General features: G+C 38.0%; 1 protein-coding gene across 6 annotated transcripts in view; it reads left to right on the top strand.

Annotated features, from left to right (window-relative positions):
* Nucleotides 1-12,382, top strand: part of WDFY4 (WDFY family member 4) — a 146,595-nt gene that overhangs the window by 69,972 nt on the left and 64,241 nt on the right. For all 6 annotated transcript variants that reach the window (XM_075758329.1, XM_075758328.1, XM_075758327.1 and 3 more), the window contains one exon: nt 12,268-12,345. In XM_075758329.1, coding sequence (XP_075614444.1) covers nt 12,268-12,345 — 78 coding nt within the window. The remainder of the gene's footprint in view (nt 1-12,267; nt 12,346-12,382) is intronic.

Here is a 12,382-nt window from a genome sequence, read left to right as displayed (position 1 = left end):
ATCATTGACTTTCCTGTTTCAAAGTGAGCCCTTTGATGTCTTCCCTTCCTCCCTAGTTTTGCTGTCAGAATCTAGGATATGTATTTAATTTTTAGGTTAGCAATGACTGATTGTTTTTGTCATCTTCAACAAGCTGCAAGAGCAGCAAGGGACCACTATGACAATCATATTTCAGTAAATTGCAAATCAGTCAACAGCTTCTACCATGCAGTATCTTGGGGTTCTTACTGAGGATGAGTGCCTGAGCAAGGCTACAAGCAGGATACTTCTAACTACTGTGAGACACACTGCCTTGGGGCTGTAGATATAGTTGTTACTCTTCACAAGAAATGCAGAGCCTCCTGAGTTTTACAGGCCTGATCATGCCTGTCCTCTCTTGTTTTGGTTCATTAATTATATTCGTCTATGCCAGACATCCATATACCTTGAGAGAATGAAATAGAAAAAGTCTAATCCCAGTCTTCAGAACAAAGAGTTTAACGGAGACTTCCTACTTGTAATTGCAAAACCAGAAACTTTACGATAGGACTTTGCTCAGCTAACATACACTTCTGAAGACAGCTATAGATAAGAGCCGGTATCTGACCGTCTTTGTGCTGGTTTTGTCACTCTGTTGCAAAATAATTCTTCCTAGCTAACTGATGGGAGAATGTAGCCTTTGAACTCTAGGGATTTTTGAGCGGTTTGATATCTTGTTTTATGCTTTGCTGCCCTTTGTGTATGCAAGGTCACTGCAGAGCTAACAGCATAAAAAGCATTTAATGGTGTAGCTCTACAAACCAGAAAATACTAGGTGCTAAGTTTGACTTCACTAGGAGTGATTAATTTTTCTTTAGTTGGCTTTTGTAGTAAGAGCCCATCTCTTGTGCTTACTTTTGTAAGCAACAGGCAGATTGTTAAACCCACAGCAAATCTGTAAAAGATAACTGCATCAATGTGTCAGCGAGAGCCTTCTCTGTCTCTGTGGATAAATTTCTGTAGTCAAGACCTCCAGGAAAAGACCTCTTAGCGGAGACTCAAGTCACTGTCAAACACAGAATCTACTTCAGTTCCGTTTGAAAATTCTCCCTCTTAATTTTTTAAAATGTAGAATCTATTTATACTGATGGCTAAGCAGTCTTGATGTACTGCTGAAAAGAAACTACAAGTTCATTAACTCATTTAGGAAAGTAAGTTGTATGTCCTTATCACTGAGCAAGACGATAGTGATATGACCAAGGACCACCTGAATTCTGCGTAGTTTCTTAACAACAGATACCCTTGGTTGAACTAATAGCAAATGTGTCTTGGGCAAGTTCCACTGACAGTTGTCTGTTGAGTTCTGCCTCTGTAGTTAAATTCCCAAGAGGAAGAAAGTCTCTCAAATCTCTTCTAGGAGTTCATGTTTCTTTTGAAGTCTAAGAAACTGAGGTGTGTTTCAAACAACATGTTATTTCAAAGTCCTTAGGACTTTCTTTAGTTTTAGATTTACAGGACATTTATTTTTTTAGTTTTCTGATGTATTTATTCAACAGGCTTCTCTTAAGCCAGCAGCTAGAAGTGTTTTTGCTGCAGGAAATTTTGTTACACAAACAACAACAATCTTTTCAAATTTCACAGCCAGCAAAAAATTTTAAGAAATTTTCACATGTAACACTCGTTCTTAAGATAAATATGGCTAGCATACCTAGTATCTCTAGTGATTCACCTGTGGTGGTAATGCATTATATTTTGAGAAGTATTTAAACATAAAATTTCCATTTACTTCAGTGGGAGTGTGAACTACAGGCTTAAATTCCTTCTGTGCTGGAAATGTAAATCTCTACATGATTGTTTACAGGAGTCTTTTAGTGTTTTGTACAGTGCTAGGACTTACCCAGTACAAATAGTAGCTGCATCCCAGATACAGAATTAGTCCTCTCTGAGGCAGAGCTTTCACCTCACATGATTCCATCAGGAAAGAGCACTGGGGCTTCATTCACTGCTGGCTGTCAGTCTTGCTTCACACTTTTTGCAGCCATCTTTTCAGGTTCTGCATTAGGTGTGGAAGAGAGAGAAATGCCCTGTTTGAAATTAATATGTACAGATCATACTCACAAATTCTTTGAGATGTGTGTGTGCAAAGGTCTGTGTTTTAGAGTGTAGTTTTTAACATGGCTTTTCAGACAGAAGTGTTTGATCTTGAACTGGAAGGCCGATGATGTTAGGCTCTTGTCAGGGCACAGAAGACTCAGCCCCAGGACATAAAATCAGCGTTTGCTCAAAAGGCTGTGTGTCAGTGGGCTTTGACTTCTGTAAGAAAGAAGCTTTGCCTCAAGTTGACAGAATGGATTTACAGAGACTTGGCCATTATCACCCAAGATGTCAGTGGCAACACTAGCAGCTGAACCCAGAGCTAAATAGTAGACCAGTGCCTTCAAATACTAGCTACTTCTCTCCTGCATTGTTACAGTGTTTTTCAATAACTGACTGTAAAATTAAGGCTGATGCTGACCAGCCTGGGTTTTCAAACAGTAGTAGAGCCACTGCATCACAGAGTTGTTGTGTAAGGTGGGGAGGTATGAGAGGTAGTGAAAAGGAGAGCGGGATTGAACAAAAAGAGCTTGCTAATTTAGAATGAAGGCGGGACTTAGCAGTTCACAGTAGGTGAAATGAAGAAGATGGAAATATTTGAAACGTCACAACTATTAATTAAACAAGTACTTTTCTTACCAATCACTCGGTCTTTTATCAGTTTTTCAAGTTAGCTGAGTTAAAACAAGCAAACATGTAATGATATTTCTTTGAAAAGTGCATTGTTTGTGTAACATCTTTATCTTCATAATAGAAGGATAATTAACATCACTAATTATCTAATTAAGTCCATTAACTATTCACCAACAGTGCACCGTGAAGTTGACACTATGTTCTTCTGTCAACAAATGCTTTGATTTCTTAGGAAGTAATTAAAATGTAAATTAGCATGTCATTAAATGCACAAGGGAAGTTTGGAATCAAATATTCATTTCAAAACTGCTCATAGCACACATTTTTTTTACTTCAATGAAAGCAGGCACTTTACTATTAATGATGTATATTAAACAATTGCCATTATAATATTATTGTCTTGTTTAATAACTGGCTCAAAGCTAAATTACAGTATGCTGCAGCAAGCTGGAAGTTTCTTTAACTTTGAACAAAGAAATTTTTATGTCCTTTTAAGCAGATATCTGACACACTGCTCATTTATCATTTTCAGATTGTTTACAAGATCATAAAGGAATAATTCAGCAGGTCAATAAGTTAGATAAGAACTACATGAAAACACAAAATGCAGAGCTATCTAATTTTATGTAATACAAATCACTGAACTGCCTGAAATACACGGGAATATTTTCCACATTCATTGATGATAACTGTTTAACAGAGAATTTGGAATATAAAGGTTGTATGCTGAGGAATACAAATTATTAGGCTTAATACAAATCCACAGGCCATCACCGCACAGCCTTTCCCCTTAGAATCCAGTACCAGCTTCTACAGGAGATGGTGTGTGCGACAGCACAAGGCACAGTAGAAAAATCTATCCTAGCAAAATTGTTGCTTTGTTGATTTATATCAATTTAATCTTAAAACTTGAAATACAGGAAATAATATCCCCTCCAAAACTTTTTGTGAGTAACTATTCAGAGGGAGTTGTTCTCTATTTTTAAACTCAGTGGTGTCCTGTGGCAGTGAAGTACCCCATTCAATTACATATTGTATGAAAAGATGTTTTCTTTTGCTTCCTGTATATTTTTTTTTAAAATATATTTTTGCCTTTCAAGCTAGAGATTGTGTCTGGTTCAAGTTTAAGCTTCAATATAGGATTTCAGCATGTAGAGTTTAATGTTTAAAGCTGTTGGCATTGAAATCTCACCTTTCAAGAGCTTCTGGTTGCAGAGTTTTATTTTCATATAACAGAGATGATACTGAATAAGTTAAATGGTGTTAATGTGGATGAAAGGGTTTTATTTAGTTGCAGAGAAACCCTAGAAAGAAGTTCTAGCCACTGAAACAATTATTTTTTTTCTCTGCTGAATATATATAAAGATAAATAATTTTTCACATTTCTTGGTGCAAATATGTATGTTTCATTCCAGAATTTTGATGCAACATTTAATTTATAAAAATTTCAGTAACAAACTGTTTTAATTAAGTTGCTTTATATGGATTGTTTGATTCAAAAGCCTGAAGTGGCAATTTAAACTGAATCAAACTTACATTTTTGTTTTAAAACTTTGGGTAGAATCAACATTCTCATCCACAATTTCCCACCAGGAAATAATTTTTCATTATGATTTTTTAAGTTCTACATTTGTTCTATTTTTAAAATCAAATAATGCATCTTTTCAATTATGCTATTTATTATTAGAAATTTTTATAAGGAGAAGAATTATGACTAAAGTTGCTTAATAAGTTATGAGTTTTTATATGGTGCCTCATCTCATGCAGGGAGCAGTATAAAATGCACGTAGGAGTCTGGGTGACCAGAAAATTAAGTATAAGTTTCTATCAGACAGCAGGGACTGAAAAGAGCTAAGAGTGTGAAATGGGTGGTGGTGTGTGCAAGTAGAGAACAGGAAATCAGGGGAGGTCCTAGAAATCTCTGCAAGATGAACTTAAATGTTTCTCCTAAATGACAGTATAGGTTGCTAACCTGTGCTGAAGGAAGTCTGTGACCATTGATTTCTTGTTCTCATCCTTGCTAGCCAAATTAAAAATAAAACTTGGATGTGCCTATCTGTGTTCCATTCAGGTTTTCTGCTGAAGAGTAGCCTGTAGAGTTAAGGAATTTTCTACAGGCACTAAAAAAACTCCAGAAGTAACCTTCTCACCTTTAAATGCATGTCATTTTAAGAAAACTGGCAATGTTAGGGGTTAGGGAAGAGATGTTTCTTTGTGTTCCGTACTCTGAGCTCTAAGCATATGCTAATGTTTACAGAATTCTTTTGTCAACTAAAGGATTAGAAGTGCATGTTTTTCTTGAATAAAAGCCATGATTCAAATGTAATCAGAAAATACTGGTGCATGAGGCTTCTAGATAAATGCATTGAGATACTATGTAATAAACCGTAAGTTAGATACACCTGTAGGATTTCATAGAAAATCACCACTTTAAGTAGAAATAGGAAAATACTAAGAACAAGTGAAGGCGAGAAGAGACCCCATTGCTATTCCCCATAATGCCAAAGCCTGACCTTCACCTTTCACTGGAGGTAAAAGATAATACCTCTGCTGTAACAGGATGGAAAGTGAGCCCTTGAGGTTGAGTGAATTATCCCGAAGTCACAGAAGTCATTCTCAGAGATAGGATGAAAGAACAAACGTGTCTTGCCTCCCATTGTGTTTTCCTGCTATTAGGAGACAAGTTAGCTATTCTCTCAGGAATTCATCTCTTCAGTAGTATCATATGTTGGAGTGTATGTGTGTATACATACATACATATATAGTTGCTATAGAGGTAGAGCTGCTTCTATGCTGTGTGAGTTTAGCTAATACATACAGTGTGGAAGTCTCCTCACATGTACACCATACTTTATGCTTATCCTCTTGAAACCCACCCCTGTGTGTGTGTACATTTATGATACACTGAAATATGGAGGTTTTTCTCATTAAGTGTGCTATTCCCTAACGAACTGGCGATGCCAGAAATCCATCCATGATCCTTAGGAGCAGTTGGCACTGTGCATTAGCCTCCTAGCGGGTTGAGGCACGAAGCTTCCATGCAATACTTAACTGCTGGAACTACAGTCTGTTGAAAAGCTAAATGAATTTTGGCAAAGCAACAATAAAATCCACATGGCAATAACAATTTTGTGATTCAAAAGAGCCTGCAAGCAACCCTCAATGTGGAGAGTGTATGTGAAGGACTAGGACAAACTGCTCTTTAATGTGCTAAGGAAAACATTATCTGCCTTAGCTTAATGCTTGTTACCTGGTGACTAATGAAAAGATATTTCCTCTTATGAAATGAACCTACTTGCTTCCTAGTGCATAGTCAATTACTTGAAAAGTATTCTGGTCACAAGATGGGTGGCTTATTGTTTTCACAGGGTAGCAGTGTACCTGGTGTCTGATTCACTGTGTTAGACTTAGTAGCAGTAGTAGACATGGAGATGTTATGCACTTTGTCCCTGTATCTGAATGCAACAGAGCTGGTGAATTGGAGACTTCACTCCGCTCTAGTAATTTACTCAACGCTTGAATTCTTCTCTGTAAAACTGCCATGCTAGCTGCAATTCTATCCTTTGCTTGTTTGCCTGATGAAGGGATTGATTTATTCTCTGTGATTTAGCAGGAAAGGACTAGAAGTATTGAACTTTAATTGTGCATGTCAGGAGCGGAAATTCTGGTTAGATGTGTGGAAAAAGGAGGAGCATGAGAACTGAAGTGAATGCAAGAAGATAGTTTTCACACCTCAAAAGAGTTTAGGCTCAAAACTTAACTGCTGACAATCTGGCTCTGTAGCTATGCAAATCATAGTGGGTCAGGAATTTCCCATTTAAAATATTATTGGTTTAGATGGTGACTGCAAAAATATTTCACTTGTGTGAAAAACTCCTTCCTAAGTCATGTCACCACTGACAGGAAGCCCACGCTGATAAGGGCATGCAGTCCAGAGGACAGAGCTCAGATATGGGGTTGCTGAGAGGTGATGCCATTTAATGTTGAGCTGCTGGGTAATATATAAAAAAGTGTTTAAATAAAACTGAATAATTTGCTCTTTGTAAAATGGCATTTCCTTAGTGTTCCATTTTGTTTGATTCTGCAGCTTTTCTGTTTAATTCAAGATGGGAAGGGTATATCGCATTAGTATCATGTAATTCTTCTTCTAATGATGCTAATTTCCTGTTTCCCTCTTTTGCAGTCATTGCCCATAGAGGTTTTAAGCATGTTTAATTGCCACTTTTCAGGTCCCAGTACTGCATATATGTTATCTGTATGTTTGTATCTTAAATGCTCGGATTAAAGGCAAATCTGCCCCCCATCAGTACTAGACAAGCTGTATATAAAAGTTGTGAAGTATATGCCTAAATACATCGTGAAACAGTGATTTCTTGAATCAAGGCCATCAAATCTGTTTCTGCCATGCACAAACTCTTTGCCACTGTCACGTATGCTATTCACATGCAGTTTGTTGTGTCCCGAAGAGCTCCTTTCCTGCTGTTCTGTTTTTCTATGCCCGTGGAATGCTTTCTAAAAACCTAGTGGTTGCTTGAATAGGTGTAATTAGATCAAAAAACCTTCCATGTAGAATTGTGAAAACCCAGGTTAGAGGAATAAGGTATGTGGACTCTTCCTGTGATAGAAGATCTAATATCTGGTAAATCAGCTATATTAGAATATGATCTGGCACTGCGAACATAAGAGTAGAAGGGATTTCCAAATCAGTTCATCAGATTTTCCCCCTCCCACTACTGCATGTGGTCACCATATACATCCTCTTTGTGGGCTTATTAGGTTGCTTCAAATTAATTCAGGTTGGGTTTGCCCCATCACCCACCCCCCTTCCCCCACAACCACGTCATAGTGGCAAGATGTTCCAGAAACTCACTTGTCCTGGTTTCCCCATCTGTAAGCTAAAGATTTTGACCTCTTTCATAAAGACTTCTGAGATGTACTGGTGAAAAGTACTATACAAGAGTAGATATTTTCATTATAGCTGCAATGCTGTATGAATACCCTTACTGTGTGTGCTTATATATTTATAATACTTATTTTTCTTAGAAGAGCTACAGTAGTAGACTAATACCACTATTTCTAGTCCTCACAAACAGATGACTAAAACACATGCTTCAAAACGTGTGGGGGTATTCTCACTGTCATCCATGGGACTATTGACTTGGCACAGTGAGGGATCTGAATATTTGGCCTTTCCTTTTGGCTTTTACAAGTCCAAAATTAGTTTGTCTTGAAGTTTATTTTTATTAAGAGTTTTGGCACATACATTTGTGTGCACGTGTGTTCTGTAATACAACACATAGGCTTTCTTTGGGGAATTAAAGGCTGAAAGTGCAGAACTCCAATGACATAATGTTTCCTTAGGAAAGAACTGTGGCATATGTGGCATCTATATCATGCAATATGAGTTTATTATGGCAAGCCTGAATTTTTATGGGGTGCAGGAGCATTAAGCGAGATATATATATAGATATAGATATACATATATAAAAAAATGGACATTCCAGAGCTCAGTAGAGAATTGTTAACTTAGAAGTCACACCTCAACCTTTTTTTCTTTTTCTTTTTTTTTTTTTTTTTAACCATTTCTCATTACAAGCAGCCTTTCAATTGCTTTAGTTGAAAGAATTTGTAGAAAATCCACTCTCTGGGTTTTTTGGCATGCTAATTTCTCTGTTTGCCAGCATTTTTCTCCTTGCTGGTTTTACCCTTCCCCAATGCTAATCGTTTTCTCTCCTATTTGCATGAGGTCTCCATGCAGCAAGAGGAGAAACGGGTTTTGATTCTGTGCTTTGGTTTGTTTTTTTAATAGGGAAATAGCTTGTAAATTCCATCACCTTTTCAAGCTCTAAATATTGGCTGGGGAATCTGAGGCAGCAAAACGACCCAATTCTACTTAGAATGTGATTACCTAAGGCTGCAAAGTAGAGAAGTCTATATAAAAAAAAGTCTTAAAGCATGGTATCGTACTCAGCTTTTTAGGCCAGGATGGATCAATATGGCCTTTCAGTATGCTCTTCCCTAGAATGCAGGTCATATTTCTTGCATTTACACCTGCTTTTCTGCATATGAAATTTAAACCTTATATTATGTTACACAATATTAACAATTATCAAAGCTGGCATATTGTTTTTGTTCAAGGTAGATACTATGCTGTGACACTATTATATTTATTGTATTACACAAAGAGTTGCCATTTTAAAGGATAACTATCTACAATTTTTAATGGAAGCTGTTTATTTGTTAGAAACTTGTTTGCACTAGTTGTCATTAAGCATTACAGTGTAATTGTTCTGACTGAACACTTAATAGCCTGGTCTATATTCTCCATGTTTATTGGGTATCTTTTTCAGGTTTGTTTTTGTTGCTTTGTTTTGGTGAGGTTTTTTTCAGTCACGGTGATGTCCAATTTTGTTAACTGTTCATTTCATTTTACAACCAGATGGTTTTCTTGTGGGGGTGATCATCAGAGATATGTTCATCTGGTTGAAGATGGCTAGTTACAGCTCATTTGGAAGCCAAAGTAGTTAGTCTTCAAGTTTACCAGATGTGGCTAGCAGAATTTTTCCTTCTTAGGACCCTTCATATGTTTCAAAGGCTAGGAGCTGGGTCAGTGAAAATCTTTGCAATGTGGACTTTGACCTTAGGGGTCTGATCAGTGACCATGAGTGAAATACAGACTATGAGCAACTTTGAAACAGCTGCTGGTAGAGCACTGACTCGACTTGAATAGCCCATGGGTATCTGAAATGGTTGTTAATACTTGGAGGGATTGGTTATCTATTCTGAATGGCTTTTACCCTATGTCCACATAGAGCTGGGATCTCAGCTCTTCTCCTGTACTGAGCCCAGCTCAACAGCACAAAGATGCTGTTGCTTTCTAGGTCAGCCTTTATGGGAGTTTTATATGAATTATGGAATAGTTTTGTGAGGCCGCAACTGTGATTACAGGTTTAATGATGCTTTAAACAAACAAAAATGTAATGACTTTCATCAGTGTAAAACAGGAGCTTCCTGCAGGGAAACACCAATAAATGTGACTTCACGGCAGGGGTACAGACCTGGCTGGCAGCCAGCAGTAATCGGCACACCACATAGACCTTGTGTGTTAACTTAATTATAGCACAGTGCAAGCAGCAGCTAGACAGTTTGCTGTGAGGAATCACTGCCAGCGTGGCACAGAGTCCATGCATTTAAAAGTTACCCATCTGATCCATGGCTTTAGGTAGTGAGAGGCTAGGACTGTCATTGCCAGTTTAGCCTTGTGCTGTGACACAGCAATCTCACCTTTGTCAGGGAAGCTCCGGTGGGCATGAGAGCCTTCAAATGGCACTGGGGGCGCTCTAACCTCTCCTGTATAATCTCCAAACACCTTTTGCCTTCTCTGCAACCTCTAATCCTCAGGAATTTATGAAAGGAACAGATACTTCTGCTACTTTCTATAATGCAATTAATGGTCGGATTCCTTTTTTCTCTTTTTTCCTCTTCATTTCATGGCTTTGGTGTACCTTTTGTAAGTTCCTGGGAAGGGCAAGCAATCTTATTTTGACTTCAAAATCATGTTCAAGTAAGCCTGCATCCTACTACACATTTGGTTGGCACATGGAATAGATATTTATGGTTTATTTGGATACTCTGACTTTTGGGATTCTGTTTCTTTCAGCATCATCCTGAGTCAGGTCCCAATGTGCTGTACCATTGACTTCAAAGGAAAAAAAGTTTCTCTTTCAGAGAGATTTTGGGTTGGAAAATTTTAAAGCAAGTATACCTGGAAGATCAGACATGGCATCATGCAGTTGTTAATAGGATAGCTAGAATCCTTTTCCAGGAAATACACAGTCAATAGGAAAATTTTTATCTGTGACTTAGTAAGAAGTTGTCTGTGATACTGAACTCCTCCCAGTAGCTACTTATCAGCAGTCATATGAAGAGATACTCAGCAAGGAGAGAAATAGATGGAGCAGCTATCCTTGTGTTAGAAGGATACAAGACTGTATACAACAGTGCCACGAGTGTTGGACACTGTTAAAGCAGAGTCCTGTGCTGGTTCTTCAGTTACCTTCATGCAATAAGTTAAAACAAGCCAGTAGCTTACTCAGCAGTTGTTCAGTGCTTCAGCTATACACACAGCCTTTCCGCATGCTTTGTCGCTCAGGCAAAAAAATGTCATAAAAACAAATACTTCAAGTCTCTTTCGGAATCAGAATTTCATAGATGGCTATGAGAAGTGGGGGGACATGGGACTAACAACATTTTCAAAGCTGGAAGCTTGTCTTTAATCAAAGTTTAACAGGTGAATTTGAGGAATTAGTATGATAGTGAATATCCTAGGTTGTATTTTGTTATTTGCATGATGCTAGTTTGATACCTAAGGGATTCCACTGAGTTTTAATAATGTTTCTGCTGATCTTTTCAAAAGGGAGGCTCAGATAGGAAGTGCTGTATGAAATTCTCTGGTTTGTGTTCTGTATAGGTCTTGGCTATGTAAACCTTGTGACCCCAAAGCCTGTGGGTTTTGGTGGAGTAGGTAAGAGAAGGAAACCCATTTCATTTCCCTACTCTCTGAGTTTAAGGATCCCACCACAATGGACCATTGTTCATTATCTTAGCCTGTGTAACTGAGGTTAGTATTATAGTCTCTGTTTTGTGGTTGGACAGGTAGTGATTTAGGGCAATTGCATGTTTTGCTGAAGATGACATAACAATCTGTTTGCAGAGTGGGGAATGCAACTCATAATCTCTTGACAGCAGTTCATCTGTCTTGTGCTTGTAGACACCCTTAGCTTGAGAAGTTCATTTCAATAAAACAGCAGATGAAATGTGTGACTATTCTGCGAGTATAGTACATTCTGGAAGGAAAGAAAAGGTGGCCAGGAAGTTCTGTCAGACTGCTTTGGAAAACATGTATTTCCAGAAACATATGAGTAGCAATGGGGTTTAGGGCACGCCTGTGCTGTGTAGTGGAGCAGAGGCAGTTATGGGTGTCATCTTGCACTAGCACAGCTCTACAAGTTTCCAGTTCTACAGCTAGGTTAGACATCTCTGCATCACAAATCCCATTAAATAGTGTATTTATACTTCAAGTCACTTGTTGCCAGAGGACTTAGTCTCCTAAATCTAAAAAAAGTTTTTGGAAACAGTTGATTTCCTGTCTGCAAAAAAGGGGACATGGACCATTCTTTTGTCCGTACTTCGTGTTTATGCAGCAAGGAGCAGGTCTGTCGTTACAGATCCTTACCTCAGTTGGGGTCTCTACAACAGATAATTGTCTTTTATGCTACTTGCAGTACTAATTCAGCTCCAGAAGGAGGAGCCTTAAATTTTATTTGCTGCTTGCTTTCTTCTGAGTAGTTCCACTAATGACCCTTGTTAAGATCGTAAATATGTTTATCTTCCTGATGTAAGTGTGCAACTTGCTCTCAGCTGATTGCCTCATCACTATACTGTCTGGAGAGCCATCAACTTGCAGACATAGGCCATATTCTCTAATTATTCTTGTAAAAGAGCAACTAATGCCTGCTTCTGCCCTCCACAGAGTTTACACATGCAGCACCTTGATATAATGTGTTCTGATGTTTCTTCTAGGGATTTGTGTCATGTATGGAACGGTACCGAAGAATTGGACAGGAGCTGTATGCCTCTCTATACAAGAACCACATACAGGTAAAGAACAGGAATATTGTGCAACAAGTTTCTGTTG

The sequence above is a fragment of the Balearica regulorum genome, chromosome 7 (genome assembly GCF_011004875.1).
Source record: "Balearica regulorum gibbericeps isolate bBalReg1 chromosome 7, bBalReg1.pri, whole genome shotgun sequence".
NCBI lineage: Eukaryota > Metazoa > Chordata > Aves > Gruiformes > Gruidae > Balearica > Balearica regulorum.
This window is presented reverse-complemented; position numbering and strand designations above follow the sequence as displayed.